The 22,255-nt window shown below is 40.4% G+C and overlaps 2 protein-coding genes and 1 long non-coding RNA gene across 3 annotated transcripts in view; 1 reads left to right on the top strand and 2 right to left on the bottom strand.

Annotated features, from left to right (window-relative positions):
* The window catches only part of LOC103033313 (serine/threonine-protein phosphatase PP1-beta catalytic subunit), a 46,265-nt gene extending 24,311 nt beyond the window's left edge, over window positions 1-21,954 (bottom strand). The window contains exon 1 of the mRNA XM_007230177.4: window positions 21,846-21,954. Within this exon, the coding sequence (XP_007230239.1) occupies window positions 21,846-21,897 (52 nt within the window). The 5' untranslated portion in view covers window positions 21,898-21,954. The remainder of the gene's footprint in view (window positions 1-21,845) is intronic.
* rela (v-rel avian reticuloendotheliosis viral oncogene homolog A) overlaps window positions 1-22,255 on the top strand; it is a 136,053-nt gene that overhangs the window by 75,826 nt on the left and 37,972 nt on the right. The gene's annotated exons all lie outside the window — the stretch shown is intronic.
* Window positions 12,659-13,964, bottom strand: LOC125787817 (uncharacterized). Its single transcript, XR_007429565.1, has 3 exons — window positions 13,863-13,964; window positions 13,746-13,820; window positions 12,659-13,622 (listed from the first exon to the last, which is right to left on the bottom strand). It is a non-coding gene; the product is annotated as an uncharacterized LOC125787817 (long non-coding RNA).

Genomic DNA, 22,255 nt, shown 5'->3' with positions numbered 1-22,255 from the left:
TCTAAAGTTGATTATGGTTCAGGTCTGTAGCAGTTTAGGTTTATTCCTTAAAAAAAACCTTACAAATGAAGGTGATGGTGGCTGTCTGACGAACAGCCTACGTGTGTATGTGTGTGTCAAAACCTAAACACTCAGAGAGGCAGATTTCCTGAGAAATCTCAGTGTTGAAGAAGAAACACGTCCCTATAAACATTCCACAGACGGCAGTTGTATATCTGATTCAGATATACCCCTGAGAGAGAGAGAGTGTGTGTGTGTGTGTGGAAATAGAGAAGATAAAGTGAGTGAGTGAGAGAGACTGGAGGACAGAGATGTATATGTATACAAATCAGTCCCTTCAGATCTGACTGCCTTATATGGACAGCGCTGCTGTAGACTGATGAAAGCAGAGGAAGCTCTTAGTCAGTGAGAAGAGACGACACACACACACACACACACACACACACACACACACTCACACAGAGTTGGAACTAGAGTGTTTGGACAATGTATGGCCCGGTGTGTGGCAACAATACAGCCAGGACACAAACAAACAACTACAATGGAAAGGGCTCTCTACTGCCAAAAGTCTGTGGACACCCATTATAATTAATGCATTCAGCTCCTTCAAGTGAAACCCACTGCTGACACAGGTGTGCAAACATACAGACACACACACAGCTTGTCTTGCCAAGTACTGCCAATAAAATAGAACTTTCTGGAGCAGATAAACTATATAAGAACCTATTGCAACGAGGCTTAAAGCCAGGTTCACTCTACACAAGTTTTCAGTCGTCGGTTGTTGTGCTGTTCTCAATTAATGACTGGTTGTGCTGTAAACGCGAGTCCTTCAGTTGCTGAGACTTTCACACTACACGACTGATCGGCGACATGGGGTCACAAATTACACGATTTTTCACTGTGGGAAATCGCCGACTCACCTGGCTCCTCTCCAGGAACACATTTATCACGAGAACACACCAGAACTAAACGCACACCAGAACTAGCGATGCCATGCCAAATAATCTCTATAGAGGAGAATACGCACTCTCAATCAATGGGTTCAAATAAAACAACTGAGCAGAATCAGACTTTATAAATGTCTGATCAGTTTTATACTAAAATATGTATTTATGTCCTCAACACAGAACTATATCAAATGTATCAGCATCACATGCATCACAGACATCATTTTTTATTGTTTTGAACTCCAGTTATAAGCCTTGTAAACATGCTCTATCTGTATCTCCAGGATCAGCTCGCCGACCAATCAGCTCATGCTACTATAATGCTATAATGCTGCTTTACAGTGTAAAACCTAATTTCTTTAGATAAACTAAAATATACAGGCAAATTTTATTTGCTTTTTAAGTAAAATACATTATTCTACTTTCTAAAATACTCATAACAAGTAGTACATTTTAGCTTTTAGCTTAATTCACTCCATTCATAAAAGACTCACTCACAGGCTCCCTCTAGAGTTCTCTAGTGTTCTCTGGTATTATGGTGATCTAGCCAATACTTCCAGGACAAGTTTGAGAGATGGGAATAAGGTTGGGTGGTAATCCTCCAACATCCTGAGCTCACTAATAATATATGGGCTGCCAAAAGGTCTAAAATCTAGAAAGCCTTTTCTTGTTGAAATCAATCCAAAAAAAGCATCCAACAAAACTCTTTTACTCCCTTAAATGAATGAACAAGTGTCCCAATACTTTTGTCTATATAGCGCCCATATATTAGTTGAGTCTAAAATTGGCTTTTATGACCTCTGAAATATGTCATCTACGAATCTGCACTTACTCACACACACACACACACACACACACACACACATAGAGGGCCTAATAAGCCTCTTCTTTCCACTATGGGCAGCAATCCCAGCCATCTCCATGCACTCACACACACACACCCACACACACACACACACACACACACACACACACAGTGGAAAACTCTGACCCTTCAACTGGCTCGTAAGATTGGTGGAGTCTTGTCTGTAAATGGAAGAGAATGGTCAGGGCTTTTCTGCCTTTCACTCTTTATGGAGAACAAACTGAATGAGGGGCATTGTGAGAGCATGTGAGACAGTGTTTAAAGTTTAAATAAATGGATAAATGTCCAAAAGCATAAAACAGAGCTGAATGGAAACTACTCTTAAATGCAGGGGCGATTCTCCAACAGTACACTTCTATACACACACTGCTGTGACCGTGTGAAACAATGAGAGCTATTCTTATCACATAATCTAAAAATGATTTAAACGATTAATTGAGTAATCAGCTTTTCAGTTGGTCCATACAAAAGATATTAACTGAACCCTCACAACTTCCAAAGTTTCCTTAATATTTAACTAGGAATTACTGTTTTGTTCCAGCCTGGTTTTAAGAGTAAGGGAACGTCTACAAATTACTTAGAGAAATCTTAAGAGAGATCATTTTGAGATTTTTGTAACAGAAGTCATTTATTACATTACAAGTATTACAAGTCAGATTTATTACATTTTCCATTCATTTAATTTAAATGCAAGAGCAAGGGATCATCTACAAATTACAAAGAGAAAAAGTGCTGCGATTATTATTTTTATCTCAGCTGGTGCTTCTAGGAATACCACTAATGCATCCAGCAGCTGTAGCTGGTGCATTCACGGAAATACTAAAAATAATAATGATAAATAACAGGAGAATACAAGCAACACTTATGATAATATTTTGATTAATATTAAAATATCTATGGTTAAAAGTATTGTGATTAATGTTATGTAATGTCAATTACTGTATTTACAGAACCGATAGCTAAATTACTAATAAAACTAATAAAAGTAATCTTCCAATTGCTTTAAGACATTCCCTGTCACTATGGGAGCAATCAATGATAGAACCTTTACATCACACATGGTAGTTCGTTCCTCACACGTCCTCAGCTTCACACTCACAAACATGATTCTTAATGGTACCTAAAGTTAGTCTTCTAACTGTATCACTCAAAAAAAAAAGCTCTTGCAGCTCCCTTTTTATATGCATACATATAATAATAATCTATAATAATCTGTTGTAATATTCCAGAGTCAACACTCTTGATCCTCCACCTTCAGATCGATAGACTGATGCATGTTTTTCCAGCTGGAGTTTCTGGTGCAGATCCATCACATCTTCATAAATCATTTACTCATCATTTCCCGGTTAATGGTTAATAACAGACAGAGGAGCAGTGATCAGCAGAGGAGAACCACTGGATCATTGCCAATTAGCTGACATAACAGACGAGAAACACTGGGGCTTCATAAACACTGGGGCTTCATAAACACAACGTCACCATAACGCAAAGTAAGACTGATAACTCAAAGTTAAGTCTCACAGCTCACTTGGGTAAATATTAAAATTATGCACACACTCACACATACACACAAAGACATTCTCATATATGAGATAGTCAGATAAATAAGTAATAGTATACAATTATATACTATTGCATAATGCACCCTCCTGTCCTGTAATACCGTAAAGCAATTTGCCACACATCACCATGGTTTTCCCGTTACACCAAGCAGGGCGAGTTCACAGCCTCAAGTGTTTGTTTGAGTTCGGTTCATTAAGTCATTATGTCATTAGTCCACACTGCATTCATAGTTCAACTGAACTTCATCAGAATTCATTTAGAAGTGGCATAAGGCCCATATCAATTACACTGAACAAAAATAGTGAAAAGTTATTAATGTAATTTTGCACCAAACTATTGCAGTAGGACCTTTGCATTCATATGACTGTATATTAGTCATGCTGTCTAGCAACAGTCTTTTGATTGAAGTGACCCTCTTTCAGTTTCTTATTGGACAAACATTATGTTGTTGTTTAGCTTATAAAATCAGCAGATTGATTTTGTGCTGCATAGTTTCCAAAGTTAAGTCCCAAGTACTCCAAACCTACGTTTTATACCACAGCACCTAAAATACAGGGAGGTCTAACCTACTGAGGAGAATAAACAAAGAGCAGTAAACAAACCAAGGGGGAGAAAAACAGACTAAACATCACTTTACGCAATATTTAATCAATTTCAGCTGCAGCTCATTTACTTACTGGCGTTTAGCTTGCCAGCACTCTTCCAGTACTAGTTCTGCATTTCTTTGGTTTAACAATGTGATAATGAATGATGACAGATGAAGACTTTTTTTGAGTTTACATTTCTGAAATCTCCATGTTGGCAGCAGCTCTTGTATCAGAGCCAGTAGCAGTGCCATGGTTGCTCAGGTAAACCAGCAAAAGCTGTTGGTAAGTGATGTAAGCAGAACAAAACGGCAAAACCTACCAATAGAGAGGCACAGTATGGAAAAAAGGTGTGATACCTCTGTTGGATATCCTGATATCAATGTGAGATGTGATAAATGAAGCATTTTATTAGTTTAAGCTTCTCAAACGTTAAGAAGTAGTTTGGTGTGTCTGTGTTTACTGTGGCCCCCTACCTCACTCTACCTCACTCTGCCTCCAGTCTAGTTACGTTGCTTAAGCATAGTCGACAGTATGAAGATCTCCTTCTGTTGCTGCTCACTGGTAATGCAGTTTGAGCTGGTATTCACAACATTATCACATCCCTTATAATGCGTTTATAGAGAAAACTTCAGAAATATTGTGATAATGACAGAAATAAAATTTATTTGACAGTCCTACCTATCAGACAAATTTGTTTTTAGATTTAATGTATTTGCTTTTGCATGCATTGGCTGCAGAAGCACATTAATGCTATGAATAATTTTTTTTTTTTCCCTTCTCCACTCTTTAACTTTTATGGCTTTAAAGATCTCATTCTATTGTTTTTTCAGCCAATTTTTAAAATGTCTAGTTGTGGTCTTTAATATAAATGAATGCCATGTGAGCTGTGCTCTGGTAATTCGTTACAGTGGTGCTTTGGTCCAGTGGAGGAGTGGGGGGAGAAACGATAGGATTTCGACTCTTGATCATGAAGATTCATACATGCAAATGTATCACCTCTGATTGGCTAACAGCACTGCAAGGCAATGAGACAGACAACAGTTAGAGACATTTTTACACTAATAACAGTCTTTGCAATGTCATATGTTAGTTTATAACATGTGTAATGCCCTGCTTAGTGCAGTTCAGCCAGTGACATAGTCTTAAGAGTCTGTAAAACTGCAAATCCACCGGAGATCCTATGTAAATCTATAGTTTCTTACACACAGAGGTGGGTAGTCCAGGGCCAAAAAGTAAATAATGGATTTTTACTTTTAACTGGTGCAAACAAAACTGTTCTACACATACACCAACCTGTCTCAATTGTACTTCGCTGGTGGTGTTTTATAGACAAATTCTAACCATTTGTTCATTTAGCGGAAGGACATCTTTAACTTTATACGTGTTGAAGTGCATGTATTACTGCCTGGCTGGCTGACGAAAACAAAGTCCACCTGCGAAACTAAAACAAATGACAAGTATCCAGAAACCTCACACAAGCACGAAGCATGCAGTGCAAAAACAAAAACACAACAGAAAGTCCTTCACCACCCCTACTGCTCTCGACCCCTACGACAAGAGGACACAGAGCATGTTTACTGTACAAAGGGACATGTACCAAAAACAACTGTCCCTATACATCCGTGCCCCCAGAGTGAGAGGAGATGTCACTGGAGAGGAGCGGGGGCGATTACTAACAGAGACAGCTGGGCCTGCTGACATTTACACAGAGAGACGGGGCGAGAGGGACAGAGAGTTAAAGAGTGAGTGAGAGAGAGAGAGCCCTTCAGCCATTTGAGGGCTGGAAGATACTTCTATCAAATGGAGAGCAGAGGAAGAAGTTGGTAAATGTTCAGAAGTTCCGAAACTCTAATTAGCTGCAAGATTCCTTTTTTTCTTTTTTTTTAGAAAAAACATTTTCCAGGATTTTCTGAGACATTTTCCATGACTTCACTCTTGACCTGTCCCTGGAGATGGTTCTCTGAGGAACAATAATAATGGCCTTCAGTAGCGCAATTCATTTCTTAGGCCCAATCACATTTTACCCTTCGCCCCGTCCACTTAGCCCTACCCCTTATTTTGCGTGTTTACATCTAGGGTTAGAGTGTCCTGATTCTTTTTGGGATATAGGGTTTATGATTATGGGTTAGGGCTACATGGCTCTCCAAATGGAGTTTATGAGAAATCACAGGGTATGTCTGGAAAAGTAGTGTTTGTTTTGGTAGCTAGCAAGCTATTTAAATTTCCCATTCTACCTTAAATGATGCAGCAGTTACAATCTGAAGCTGCTGCATAATTTAAAGTGGAATGGGAAATTTAGCTAGCTTGCTAAGTGCTCAGTGAGAGTATTGAACTTTACTGCACCTCTGCTATTACAACAGTTTTGATATTTTGACAATGAATTAGGTTCCTATTATTTCTTGGTGGGGGATTTCATCCACACCCCATTTGTAACTCAGTGGGGGTACAAATGAGAAATGGGATTGGGTTTGTTAATGAATGGTAATAGAATACTGCAAATACAACTTTAACTGAACTATGTTCCATTTACCTATATAGTTTCAAATAAAAAAATAACTACTAAACGATTCCTAAAGGTTACACTGCTAAATTTCAGCTCCAACAACTGTCTAGACAGTTGTTAGGTTGTTGCTACATGGTTGCTATGGTATACAAGGTAGTTGCTATTGTGTTGCTAAATTTTCCTTGTGAAATTCCAGGTGGCTGCCATGGTTTTGCCAAGTGGTTGATATAGTGTTGCCAGGTGGTTGCTAAAATCACATCTTTTAGGCCCAAATCCAATTAGTCTACCGCTAATTACTTAATCATAGCTATTTGCCAATTCCTGTGAAACTGACAGGTAGAGCTAATTAGTAGGGGTAAGAGGTGAAATGGGATCGGGCCTTACTTTAACTGTGTGGATCCTGTGTTCTTTCAGTTTTACGTCTTAAAACTTGCAGCATCACTGCATGCACTTCAGTGCATCTCGAAGCGACTGTACTAAAACATGTAATGTATTTAAGTGTGTCAGACATTGCTGCTGGACACATCATCGCTGATGTTCCTGGAAGCCTCAGCAGATGTGCTGAGAGAGATAATAATAGCAACACTTTTTTGGATTAGCCCCAACAGTAAAGCGGATGCAGGAACAAACCCATCACAGTTTTTTTATTTAATTTAAACTAATTTCACTTATCTGTACTGCACAGTCTGTACTATTTCTAATTTGGGCATGTGTAGAATACATCCACAGTGCATGCTGGAAAAAGTAATTGCACCCTTTTTTTTATAATTAAATAACGTGTATACACCCATTTCACAAACATTTCCTGTAACACTTAGTGGGAATTTGTAATAATTTCTTTTCATTTAATCAATACACATTAGATGCCTTGTGTGCACAACCCTCTTTAAGCCTGCCACAATTAATTAATCTCAATTATTAATTCTTTAAAAATGTATTATCCTAATCATATATCTTGTGGACATGACCTCAAAAAATTGTGCTGACCACAATATTGCCCATTTGATTATTTAGAGAGGAGACTTAATTATTTAATGTGAATAAGCTTGTGCTGTATGTTGACTTCAATGCTGACAATTTGTTGGTTACTACTTAGTTTAATACAATGTAATTACATTAATTATGTTGTGTAAAATGTTTTAAAAATGACAATAATATTGTTAGCACAAATATTTTTGGTACAAACTATTGTCTGAAAGGGGGAAAAAGTTATCATAACAGGTTTATCCTCTACAGGTCATGCCACAGTATCTAGACAGGGTTGAGATCAGACCTCAGTGATCAATGAATGCAAGGTTTCCAGGCTTGGAAAATACCAATCCAGCACCAAACAGTGATGCTCCCGACCATGCTTCACAGTTGGGTTGAGGTTTTTGTATATGTCCAACTCCCATCTAACAGTGGACACACAGTTTTTAGGGTCTTTTGTACATATTTTGTTACGCTTTCCTCTCGTTTTTAGCTCTAAGAATTAGAGGTGTGCCAAAAAATCGATTCACATAAGAATCTTGATTCTCATTTACTACGATTCAGAATCGATTTAAAATGTCCCAAAATCGATTCTGAGGGGCGGGTTTTAGACTGACTTTGGGCTGGGTATTTTTGTTGGACCTGGCAACCCTGGGGATTCCAGACCCACACAGAGCGTAGGTGTATGAGAATCACCGGTAAGATGGCAGAACAAGCACTATATTACCTCAGATTAAGGTGTAGTTTCAATGTTTTATGGCAGAATTCTTCATAACAAGCTTAACTAACTGGCTAACTTTCCAGTTCCACCTTAAATAACGCTACAGGTGGCAGCAGGCTGCAGCATTTAAGGTGGAACGGAAAAATAAAATAAGCTAATCAGAGCTAATTTCAGCTCCCCATCACAGAGGAACTAAGGAATGGACAATATGAATTAATTTCTCCACCTCCTGCCCCCCTTCTGAAGAAATACAACGGCCTAAAATTAACTAGTTAATCAGCAGCTGCTCCTGAACTTTAGCGCTCCACTGCTATCATCACATCAGCCCAGCAGCGTCACCTACACACCACCGCTAGTAGCCTGGTAATAAAGCAGTGTAATTTATTATTTATTTATTGTTCATTGACAAACGTCATTGTGATATCCCAGTGATTTCTCTGTCACTGAGGACCCACATTCCTGCACATTTTATTGTTTTTGTAACACATTACCTGCTCCAGGACCAGTGAATATTTTGGAGGCTTTTTTTCAATAAGATTCATAAGCCAGAAGCAGAAATTTTTATAATTCAAATCGTTTTGAATTAAAAATCGATTTTGAATCGAATCGTGGCCCCCAAAATCGGAATCGAATCGAATCGTGAGATAGTAAAAGATTCCCACCCCTACTAAGAATGTCACCCAAACTTTGTGAGACTTTCATTTTAATAGTCTTCCCTGTCAATCAGTTGTTATAAATGTCATTAAAACATACATGTTTACTTTTTCTAGCCTGCAATATGGTGCACACAAGACATGGAAAGTACACCTAGGACAAAACCTAAGAATTGTGTGGCTGCATATACCCTGATACCCTGATCATTTAGCCATTTATTTCAGCCTACACTTCTTACACTGTTTACTCAACTAAAACAAGTTTACCTTAAAGCAACCAATGACATGCTACTTTGACATTTAACTGTAGTTCAGCTCAGTCTCTTACTATATAATATCTTCCTCAGTGTGTTTTCTATGGTCCCTTCACACTTTTTGCCTGTTTGGGTGAATAAAAAAAGGGCATGACATGATTCAGTATAACTCTATACTGCTCATTTGATCATATTCTTGTTGAGTTTTTTTACTTTGTGCACAACATCACTGCAGCGATCTGATACCTCAGGCTGACACACCTGTTGAAATTAGAGTAAAATGGTGTGTTTGTTTACCATGCAGCTAAAGTGCTAGGACTGGTGTCTAAGCAGTTGAGGTAAACAGAGTGGTGGTGGTGGAGGACACTCTGCTCCTCTGGCAGTCGTCCACGCCTACCAGACCCCCAGAAAAGTCATGAGTCGCACTTCTGTGTGTGTAACAATGAACAGTGGCTAATATGGTGGGAGGGAGTGGAAGGCGGTGACCCGGCCTGGACCATTTACTGCAGAGGTCTTTTACTGCTCTAACACTGCCAGTGGAAAGTCACTCAGAGAAACAGAGTAAAAGAGAGATGAAGAGAGAGAGAGAAAGTATAAGTATACATTTCAGGCATTCCAATAAAACAAAGAAACGTACAGAGGAAATCCAAGCTATAAACCTCATCAAATAGTGCAGACTGTCAGTAACAAATTGCAGTTCAGGGAAACTGTGGAAGTAAAGACAAAGAAAACACTCGCAGCTAACTACTCATTTGCTGTTAGAAAAGGCAAATCAGAAATGGCAGTTAAGGGAAAATAAGAAGGTCAAAATGAGATCTAAAAAAGACCAAGAAAATTATCAAAGCAAACTGATCATATGCTGGGCAGAAATGCAAATAAATAATAAAACCCTAATATAAATGCCAAGAACATGAGTCAAAAGAGGTGGTGCACCATTCCACTGTTCAGCATTGCTTTCACAAACATGATCTCAACCTTACCAGCTACACATTATACAGACATTTAGACTTTAGGAAACAAGAGTAAAGGTATATTTTAACTTTCATGGCAAGAATAACCTGTCAACTGTGAAGCATGGGGGTGGTTCCATCTTAAAATATAGATTCTAAACATTCCAAAAGGAATGTCAAAAGTATGGTATAGGAATTTTTAAACTGATCATGAAGTGCTACCTCAGGGGACGATGTGGGAAACCCACACCTGTGTAAGTTGTGAGGAGTTATCTTGTGACTGAGGCTGAACACTGGTGTCCATGAGTTGCCCGAGTTTAAATTAAGCATTTTGTTTCCGAAGTTGTACAGTCACAGTGTGTATCAGGAGTACATCACAGAAGACATTACCACCCACAGTTTACAGCGCAGTGTTTAGTAATGATTGTGACCAGAAGTGTCTGGCTAGAACTGCCTGTGCGATTACTTCTTAGGTACATTATCCTTCTGCTAAAAAACTAACGAGGCAAGTGTTTTCAGCAGACTGATGGCATTTAGGGAAAGACAGAAAATGGTGCAAGTGTGGCTTTAAGTAACCCAACATCTGGCAGCTTTTTGTAGCCCCAGTTCTGAAACCACTCTGGCCAAATATGCGCCGTGGCTGAGGAGCTTGATCTCCACCAGCTTCCTTTTATTTTCCTCTTTCCTCTCCCACCCTGTCCTTCACTGCTTCAGTTATATAACCTCAATCCTGGTCTAGGAAAGAGCCAAGCCCCTTCACTGCAAAGGAGCCACATGTGGAATTAAACTAGGAAAGAGCTTTTGTCTGCACAGCCTGACATCAAAGCTTATAGTTTACTGCCTTAAAGTTCTCATGGGTGAGTGTGCCTCAATGCCTTTTCTGGTTTGATGGGTATACTATCCAAACAGCCAATGTGTTTTATAGTGTCAGAAAACACATAAGCAGGCCTGTTAGAGATTACTGAACAGCTGCAAATAGTTTTAGGCTAGTGTATGATCATCCAGGCTGCAGTTAGCAGCATGATAGTAATCAGTTTTTAATACTGATGTCATTAAATACAATGTCACAAACACAGTTAAAAACTAAGGGATTAAGCCTAGTCTTGGACTACACAGCATTTTAAATGGAGATTTATAAATGAAAGAAAAACTTTTTCACAACTTCGTCTGTGAAAAATATTTCACACTTCTACTCAGTGATAAAACTCTTGCATCCAGACTGCAATTGAAAAAGCTGGAGGACCAGTGAGGTTTTTGGCTCGCGTTCAGAATGACATCGCGTTCAGAAGCTCCTCCATTTCCACTCGCTGTTGTGTTTACATGGATCTCCATGGAAACGCGCGCCTAAAGTGTAATTACTGTGCATGGCAGTGTACAAATAGCTATTTTATTAAACGCGAGGTAGCAAACTCTGAGAGAGTGTCTGGACAGGAATAAAATTACCGAAGGACCACAGTTTTCAGCGAAAAAAAAAAAATTCAGCCTGTAATTTTCTCAGAGGATGAAAAACACATAAATGGTCATTCCGGAGAAAAAAAAGAAAATTACCCCAGGACCCCCTGAAAACAACTGAAATACAGCTATACATCTATACCCTTTCAGGTTCTCCTTTTCTGATGTCATAAAAGCCAGTGCCTGTGTGAACACATTGGATTTTATAACATCTCAATAACAACTTAACACTATGGGTTGGTTTCCCGGACAGGGATTAGGCCTAGTCTAAATTAAGCCTAGACGATATTTTCCTTTCAATGGGTGGAGTCGGCAGCTTTGCCGCCAATTTGGGTTGGGTGATTTTTTACTCGATCGGGGAGAGCTGCAGCTTATCAGGGAGACACAGCTCTCTGGTTGAAGAGAGTAGAAAGCTAGAGAAAAAGAGAGACTAAGATTAAAGCATACAGATGGATATGCAAATACATATCCACTTATTAACATATAGGGCTATACCATCTCTTGACTTGGTTACGTCTTTACACCAAAATATTTTGGTAAATGCTCTGAACTTTATGACATTGCAACAGAAGCCCTATAGATGAATGTGTAGACATAAACATGTATATACACTTATTCACCTATACACCTACAGCATGCCTAAATATTATATAAATATGTTTTTATATGTCACAATTTTTTTTTTGTTCTTTTCACATCGACAATATAATAATAGCATATCAAGGATATAGAAAATCCTGTTCAATTGGATAATTTGCAACAAACATTGGATAAGAATCACCGTACTATACATGAATTTGTATTTAAATAGTAGTTTTTAAGAATCTGCCACTGCTGATGCATTTTATATTGTTTGTGTAGAACATTGCAATAAATACACAGTATCCCACTATAAATTTTGGCCAAAACTTCCAGCCCTAATATACCTCAATACCCCCTATATACCAGCTACACAGCACTGTCTATTCACACTAAAGATATAGAAAGGGCTTCATGTGCAGATTATGCACTTTAAAATAAAGGTACTTCAAAAGGTTCTTTGTGCATTGCTTAAGAAGAACAAGAACAGTGTTTGTTATAACGGTGTGTAAGAAAGTGTATAAAGATCCTTTTAAACCTGCATGTTTTAGGTTGGAGAAAAAGCACAGGAAAAACACAGGACACAGGCCTTTATAAATGTATCATTGTGGGATTAATGTTACACCTTAGCCTGTGTCTGTCCAGTGTCTTTCCTTTTTTGGTTCCTTCCTGCTCCTGTCCTCTGTTCTCGTGTTTTGTTTACCTGTCATGTTTCCCAGACATGTGCTACTGTGTTTTGGTCATGTCTCCGCCTTAGCCCCGCCTTGTCATCTGTAACCCCTCCTGTCTCCTTTGTAACTCCGCCCCCCTCATTACCTCCACAGGTGTCCCTAGTGTGTGCCTGTGTATAAATACCCCATGTGCTCCTTTGTAGTTTGTCGCATCTTTTGTCTCAATTTGTCATGTTACTCTGTCCAGATTGTGTTCATCTGTTTTGTTTAGCCACAGACCTGCTGTGTTGTTTGGCCTCAGTGTCTCAGGTTTGCTTTATTTAGTTTGTTTCTTTGTTTGCGTAGCTTGCTTGTTTGGTTCAGTATTTTAGTTTATCCTCTGTTTCATAGTGTTTTGTTTTAGTTACCTTTTCTTTTTATATTCCCTAGTGTTCTTTTCTTTGTTAGTTTAAATATGGAAAATAAAAAAGACTTGCGTTTACATCCTGCCTCCTCCATGTTACATAAGATGCGACCCACTGAGGATGTAGCAAGTCTTTATTCGGCGATGCAGGAACAGCAGGAGTTTTTGGAGAGCCTTGTTTCCATGCTTCAAGATGGACAGCCGCTGGTATTACCCTCGTTGATGTCTTCCCCCTGTGAATATGATGGGGAACACGGGACCTGTGAGGGCTTCATCATGCAGTGCTCCCTCTACCTCGACCATTTGTTGTGCCCTACCCTTCCAGAACTTATAAAGGTACTTTTTATCAAGACTTTACTGAGGGGTAGGGCTTCACAATGGGCGGACATTGTGTCGGACCAAAGGCCTGAAAAGGCAAAGACGGTGGAGGGACTCTTTGAGCTACTGAAGCTCAGATTTTCAAGAGCACCAGCAGCTCCCGCTGCTCCAGCCCCAGCTCCAGCACCTGCTGCCCCAGCTCCAGCACCTGCTGCCCCACCTCCAGCTCCAGCACCTGCTGCCCCACCTCCAGCTCCAGCACCTGTTGCCCCAGCTCCAGCACCTGCTGCCCCACCTCCAGCTCCAGCACCTGCTGCCCCAGCTCCAGCTCCAGCACCTGCTGCCCCAGCTCCAGCACCTGCTGCCCCAGCTCCAGCTCCAGCACCTGCTGCCCCAGCTCCAGCACCTGCTGCCCCAGCTCCAGCACCTGCTGCCCCAGCTCCAGCTCCAGCACCTGCTGCCCCAGCTCCAGCTCCAGCACCTGCTGCCCCAGCTCCAGCTCCAGCACCTGCTGCCCCAGCTCCAGCTCCAGCACCTGCTGCCTCAGCTCCAGCAACTGCTGCCTCAGCTCCAGCTCCAGCAACTGCTGCCTCAGCTCCAGCTCCAGCACCTGCTGCCTCAGCTCCAACACCAGCAGCTCCCGCTGCTCCAGCTCCAGCAGCTCCCGCTACTCCAGCACCAGCAGCTCCCGCTGCTTCAGCTCCAGCGCCAGCAGCTCCCGCTCCTTCAGCTCCAGCGCCAGCAGCTCCCGCTGCTCCAGCGTCAGCTCCAGCGCCAGCAGCTCCCGCTGCTCCAGCCTCCGCTCCAGCTCCAGCAGCTCCCGCTGCTCCAGCCTCCGCTCCAGCTCCAGCAGCTCCCGCTGCTCCAGCCTCAGCTCCAGCTCCAGCAGCTCCCGCTGCTCCAGCCTCAGCTCCAGCACCAGCAGTGCCTGCCGCCCACGTGGTACCCACTGCTCCTGACCCTGTGCCCGCGGCTCCGGCCGCCTCTGACCCTGTGCCCGCGGCTCCGGCCGCCTCTGACCCTGTGCCCGCGGCTCCGGCCGCCTCTGACCCTGTGCCCGCGGCTCCGGCCGCCTCTGACCCTGTGCCCGCGGCTCCGGCCGCCTCTGACCCTGTGCCCGCGGCTTTGGCCGCCCCTGACCCTGTACTTACTGCCGCCCCTGTTCATGTACCTGCGGCACCTGTCCCTGATCCTGTTCCCACTCCCAGAACTTTGTACACCCCCAGGCCTGCTCCCAGGCCAACTCCCAGCTCACAATCACCTAGACCCGCCCCAAGTTCTCCTGCACCAGCTCCTAGAGCTATACCCCAGCTGGCCCCTCAGACTTTTGTAAATTTTGGGCCATTATTGTTTGTACATGTTCCTGTATCTCTCCCAGTTGTGGTTCCTGTGTCCGTCTGTGTCCCTGTGCCCTTGTCTAGTTGTGTTTCTGTTCCTGTCCCAGTCACTGTATTGGTTTCTGTCCCCATCCGAGTTATGGTCCCTGTTCCTTTATCTAATTTTGCCCCGTCAACTGCCCAGTCTTTTGCTCGGTCCCCTGTTCAGTCCCCATATGCATCCCTGGTCCAGTCTGTTTCAACCCCTGGTTCTGTGTTCGGCCCTGTTCCACCTTTGTTTCAGCCTCCTGTCCAGTCTTCGTCTATGTTAAGTGTCCAGCCCCTGGTTCAGTCTTTCGTCCAGTCTAAGTCCCCTGTCCAGTCTCAGCCCTCTGTCCAGTCTTTTGTCCAGTCTAAGTCCCCTGTCCTATCTCAGCCCTCTGTCCAGTCTAAGTCCCCTGTCCTGTCTCAGCCCTCTGTCCAGTCTTTCGTCCAGTCTAAGTCCCTTGTCCAGTCTCTTTCTCCGTCCACTGTCCAGTCTCCCCTGATGTCCAATGTCTAGTCCTTAGTCCAGTCCCCTGTCTTGTCCTGTGTTCTTCCCCTGTTCTTGTCTAGACTTGTCTTTCGTTCTGTTCCCTCTCTCATCTCGGCGCCTCTGGTAGTGGCGCCGTTGAGGGGGGGTAATGTTACACCTTAGCCTGTGTCTGTCCAGTGTCTTTCCTTTTTTGGTTCCTTCCTGCTCCTGTCCTCTGTTCTCGTGTTTTGTTTACCTGTCATGTTTCCCAGACATGTGCTACTGTGTTTTGGTCATGTCTCCGCCTTAGCCCCGCCTTGTCATCTGTAACCCCTCCTGTCTCCTTTGTAACTCCGCCCCCCTCATTACCTCCACAGGTGTCCCTAGTGTGTGCCTGTGTATAAATACCCCATGTGCTCCTTTGTAGTTTGTCGCATCTTTTGTCTCAATTTGTCATGTTACTCTGTCCAGATTGTGTTCATCTGTTTTGTTTAGCCACAGACCTGCTGTGTTGTTTGGCCTCAGTGTCTCAGGTTTGCTTTATTTAGTTTGTTTCTTTGTTTGCGTAGCTTGCTTGTTTGGTTCAGTATTTTAGTTTATCCTCTGTTTCATAGTGTTTTGTTTTAGTTACCTTTTCTTTTTATATTCCCTATTGTTCTTTTCTTTGTTAGTTTAAATATGGAAAATAAAAAAGACTTGCGTTTACATCCTGCCTCCTCCATGTTACAATTAAATTGTTGCTTTATCTGTAGCTCATTTAAGAGCAGCTTATGTGTGTGTTTGTGTGTGTGGGTGCATGGGCGAGTGCGCATGCAATTGTTTTTCATCTAAAGTTATCTCCAACGAGACCTCCGGTAACTGCCATTACCATAAAAGACTCACTTTCCACCCCTAACGAGAAACAGGCCTGGCTACTTTAAGGCGATCCTGTATTTTGCTGCGGATCACTGCTGCCCAGGACTTGCTCAAATAAGGCTGTGGGTAAAACGACAATTTCTCTGCTGCTGTCTACAGATTTCTTCCAGCAGTGAAGGTCACCTCCAGACTCCTGACCAGTGTTCAATACAATCGATCACAGCAGAGACAGGGCAGGGGTTAATGTTTGCAAACACAAAATAAGCGTATGTAAGCCTAACACAGCAATTATGATGACTAGGACTAGGTACATATATTCGCCCCAATTTGTCACAGTATTTCAGTTATGTTCAGTGCACGCAGTTATACAAGAATATATAGTAACCTAAGTGTGAAAACTGATAAACATAATCTGGAACAAACATTTACAAATGTGAGTTTCACCATGAAACCATGCTAAGCTCAGCTCAAGCTGATTGGCGTCTGACTACGGCGAGTGTAAATAACACACAGGAGCTAAACATTTACATTTATGTTATTTGTGTGCATGTCCAATTGCTGTGAACTATATGGATTAAAGTATTGGGACACCTGGTATTATGGGTATTAAAAAAAGTTTATCTTTTCTGCTTCTGTGGGAGTAACTGTCTTTACACTCCAGGAAAGGCTTTTTACTTTTTTAATTTTAAAGCATTGCTATGAGATTTAACTGCATACATCCATGACAAAAGCCATAATAAGGTTGAATTAATTAATAATTCATCCAATTAATGATGAATGATGGGTGCCCACCATCCCACCACCTCATCCCCAACTCTCAAATTATTCCAAACATTTTCAGTATTGGATAAAGCAACATAATTCTAAAGAGCATAGTTCATTACCTCATTACTGTTTCACACCCTAAATGCAGGGGGGGGGGCTTTATACCCCTCCAGCCCACCACGTCTGGCATTAGGCATGATGCCAATAAGTTCATATTCATCTCCAGAAAGTCTTATTCCAATGGCAATACTGTACGTCTCTACAGAGGCCAGAAAACACACGTGTGTTTGTGCATGTGTGTTTGTGTATGTGTCAGCATTGGTTGCAGCTTAAACCAGCTTAATGCATTCATTTAAATGGGTGCACACATACATTTGTAAATAAATGCTGTGTATTTCAAGATAAGGCTTATTTTTCAATGATTCAGCTAATAGAAAATAATGTTTTGCTTCTAAAATGAAAAAAAATGTCTTTACGAAAGTGTCTGTTAACAGTAAACACGCAGCATGTCCTTTTAAATAATTTATGCTGGTAAAGGAACTCTCTGGTGCCTATTTTGTTTTGGAAGGACACAGTCTTAAACTCTGCTAGAAGGGCATTCTGTTTTGGCGAACCATCAGGGAAATAATTGGGTAAGGTGAAAGCGATGCACTTTACGATATACTATTGGAACACTACAGCAAGTCATGCAGGATGTAGTTGAGATTGCTCAGTGTACCAGGACTTTAGATGAGTTTGTCATAGAGTTTAAGCAGGAGATTAACCCAAATGGACAGAAATCCAACCTGGACAGCAGTCCTCCACACTAATGCAATCCAGCAGATGTAAATCCTTATCATAATAATGTAGGCCAATCTTTAACCATGTCTAACTGCTGAGTCACAAGTGCATTGCTGAAATACACTAACATGCCAACTAGTATTGTGTCCCATGAGTTTTTCCACGTCCAATGGAAGCTAAAGAATGCTGCTTTGACCTGCAGGATGTGCATGTTGGACTTCTTGCACTTGACTTTTAAAATGTGCTATACCTAAAACTTACCTTTTTTAAGTTAAAGTTACTATTGCACAACCCGAAAAAATATCTAAATTAAAGGGACACCACAAAAAAATCTAAATAAACAATGACATCAAAGTTAGGTTAAATTAACATAGACTCTTAACAGGATGCAATAGACAAAACAAGTTTACATTAGTAGTCTTTCCTCAAAATCAATGCTTCACATAAATTAGCTATAGAGCAAACAGTATTGAGAGCACAGCCAACGACAGAGTTACTGCAGCTCAAAAAATAATACTTGTTCTTACAGCAAACAACACAGAGACCAAGCAATTAAACAATTAATATTTTGCACACTCAGTATGCAAATAGATTGTGCCAGAAGCCAATGGAAAAAAAGTTGCCAATGGAAACAGACTAAACCCAGTTATTATAAGTTGGTTCTACTCAAAGATCTCTGTTCGAATGTAAATGTGCCCACAAATATTCAGCTAACTCAAAATAGTTGGGAAATGTTTTGAAATGTCTAATTTTATGTAAAACAGATGTAATTATTTTGGGATCAAACAACTTATTGGTTTACAATGTAGAAGAAGCTGTCGATCACAATCGTAAACCACCTCCTGCACTGACCACTGTGTGTCGTAATGCCATGACATATCCCTGTTCACACAAGACACTGTGTGTGCTGAGGAATGTTAATTGCCTTCACAACTTAAGAAAAGGAATGTCCAGTTCATCTGGCCATTTGGATACTGGCCATTGTTCAACCTCACTCACAAGATAGCACCTATGCAGAACATGTACTGGTGCATTAGATTTGAAACTAAAGCCATTTTTAGTGCAGAAAATGTACACAATTTATACTTAGTGGCCTATAGAACACTCCCCTGAGAATACACATTACCTAATCCGTGATTGATAAATGTCCTTTGTCTTGAGAAATTTTGATTTGAGATAAGAAGCCTTTCCACATTTCCTGTTCTTCAACTGACCTCTCTTAACTTCTGGCCATTCCTCAAAGATGATGTAAGTAGCCTGGTGACCATCAGAAAACTCAACTAAAGAGATAAAATTCTCCTTTTGATTTCTGACTTCAATAGTATGACGATGCTTGATCCCAAAATAATCAACAGAGCAAATGGTTTCACCATTAGGCACTGATTTACCAAACCGGCTGTTGATATGATAAAAACTATGACTAATACTGGACTCCTATTAGGAGAGCTTTGAAGATGAACACACTGACACAGTGATGTACAACTACTCTTTTTTGTATGAATACTGTTTTTGCTTATTTTAATATTACTGTTTCACTGAGCAAATGAATAATAAACTCTTACTGCCAAAGAAGAAGCTTTTAAAATCGAATTTTCACAGATTTCTAAAGCTTTTATGCATTTATTACTGTATATCACCTGTTGTCTAGAGCATTTTCACCATAGTGTACTGAAACAAAGAAAAACAAAGCACTGTCACTTTGTGTAACTCTAGTCCTAGCAGGAACAATGCAGGTCAAAAAAACACTATAGCAACTTCATCACTACCACAGCTGAGCAATGTAACACCAGATGCAATGACAACAATACAGTGTCCCGCATGAGCACACTTCTGCAAGTGCTGTTTTGTTCTAACGAGTGCATTAGTAATATATGAGCGAACGCTCAGCTGGTTCCAGGATGACGTATTTTGGTGAGGACACGGGAGCGCTTACTGCTCCAGACCTTACTCGACACGACAACCTCTAATTAAAACTAAATGAATGGTTAGAAAAGTCCTCGCAAACTACAGGCACAGGCCTTTAAAACAACACCTGAAGGAGTGGCAGGAGCAGGAATCTGTACATTGCGTTAGAGGCCTGCCTGAGGCGATCTGCACTTCAGATAATTTCCTATAATTTAACTAAATGGACTTAGACGGGATTGTTTACATGTTGTTGACTGCTGTTTTCTTCTTTTTCACAAGTGTTTTTCATGAATGGGTGAAATAAATTGTGAGATATTCTAAGACATTACTATTTAGCATTATTTTACCTCACCACCATCTATTTGTAAAAATTAAATTATAGCTACTTTATGGGGCAAATTGTGGCTGTGTTGGAAAGTCATGTAATAACTCAACTGTACCCTATATGTGCTTAATATCCTATTATATTTACATTTCTCTCATTTGGTTAATGCTCTAATCTACTTACAGGCTGACTTACAGTTGAATGTAAGTTATTGTCCTACTGTTGACATACGATTTTACCTCAGACATGAGTGTTCACAGGTGTTACCTAGCATTATTTTACCTCACAACCCTGCTTTTGGGTAATTATAATTAAAAGAAATACGTGTTTAACTTTTAACAGTTATTAATACTTTAAATGGTAAGTTGTGGCCATGTTGAAAAATCACATTAAAGCTCATCTTAAGTCGATTAACATAAAACTATTATTTTTATATCTTTTCAAATGCACTATTTTACTTTAATATACTAAACTGACAAATACCAATTTAACTTGAGATGAATGTGAGTTTTGTTCTATTGTCTCTTTATTACATATGGACATGTACTACAATAATATAATACAAAATAGGCAGAAAGCATTCAAAGGTGTTTACAAACAGTAGTAACTGAAAAGCTACAAGTTATCCAAAAGCAGTTTGTAAGACTAGTGGAGGAGTACAAGCCAAGATGCATGAAAATATGCATGTAACTAAAAAACAGGGTTATTCCACAAAATAATTAATTTCCGAACTCCTAAAACTTGTTTTCTTTGCATTACTTTTGCATCTTTTTTTTGTTATTTGCAAAAAAATGTCTAAATGACAATATTTTATTTGGAATTTGGGGAAAATGTTGTCTGTAGTTTATAGAATAAAACAATAATGTTCATTTTAATCAAACATCTACCTATAAATAGCAAAATCAGAGAAACCAATTTAGAGACTGAAGTGGTCTCTTAATTTTTTTTCCAGAGCTGTATTAATGATCAGATGTAGGTATGAAGGCATTTAAGTTATATTTATTATTAATCCGTTTTATTCATTCAAACCATTTATATAAACTTACACTTAAAATATATATTTTTTAATTGGCTAATTCGTTCATATCTATTGCACTGTTATAACACTGTTATAACATAGTTCTAAACACAAACCAGCACCTACACACCATATTACAAAACAGATTGACTCTGCTAGTATTAAAGACACAATCAAATAAATAACATAAGCATGTTTATTATTATTACTACTAACAACACTAGGCAGTATCGTTTGTATATATTTACACTTACTGCAGTTCAATAAAAATTTTAAAAATAAGTTTTAAACACAAATAAACCCCAAAACAAAACACAAGCATTACATCAGCAGACTCTATTGAAACTAATGATCCTCAGGAATGTCAACTTGAGCTTCTCCTTTGAGAAGTTGCAGCACATTTCCTAAGCCAACACTGGATCTTTAACATTAGGACAGTTGGGTTATTAAAATAAGCACTTTAAGCTTTAGAAATGTGATGTTAATTTCTTTAAAAACTAAATAAATCTGAACAAATAAAGGAAAAGAAAGGGGAGTCCCAAAATCCCATTCCCTCCACAACAACCACCTCAGATCTAAAGCTCAGTTTTACTACCAAACAGTACAGACCACTTCCCCCACATTTCCTCTCCCTGCCCGTCTGAGTAACAATGTTACAACTGAGCGGGAGTCTCAGAAAGCCCCTTTAGAGGAGCTGTGCAGTGAAGGTGTGCCCGTTCACTCCATTAGTGAGAGCGCAGCTCGGCAGACATGTTAGTGAACGCCAGCTCTCTCTCTCTCTTTCTATCCTCCTTAAAACAACCGAGGCCTCTTCTATCAAGCCCACCCAAGACCCCTCAGCAGAATCACCCCTGCTGACCACCCCACCACTCTCAGCACCCCCCGTGTGTCCTATTCAGGTGGGAAAATGTGGACAGGATAAAGCAGCTCACCCTCTAAAAGCCTGGAGATGAGCGAATCGACGTCCAGTTCCCCCTCCGCCATATCTGAAGTGTTTCAGCCGCGGAAAGAATCAGCTCCTCTGAACCGACTCCTCTCAGCCGAGAACCGATTCACCAACTGAATCGACTTCGCCGGTTGTAAGCCCTACGCAGCGATGACGTCAGGACTGAAGAATGAGGATGGGGTGGTGTGATGTCATCCTGATCAAAAGTCAGACAGATACACTAAAACCATGTATTAAAACTCTTTCTGACTAAATTCTTGACTTCTGACATCAAGAACACTGTAGCATAAATAGGCCTTATAATAATAATAAACAACATTTTATATATATATATATATATATATATATATATATATATATATATATATATATATAGCTTTGAGTTTGAGTTTGAAC

This window comes from Astyanax mexicanus, chromosome 25 (assembly GCF_023375975.1).
Source record: "Astyanax mexicanus isolate ESR-SI-001 chromosome 25, AstMex3_surface, whole genome shotgun sequence".
NCBI classification, from domain to species: Eukaryota; Metazoa; Chordata; class Actinopteri; order Characiformes; family Acestrorhamphidae; genus Astyanax; species Astyanax mexicanus.
This window is presented reverse-complemented; position numbering and strand designations above follow the sequence as displayed.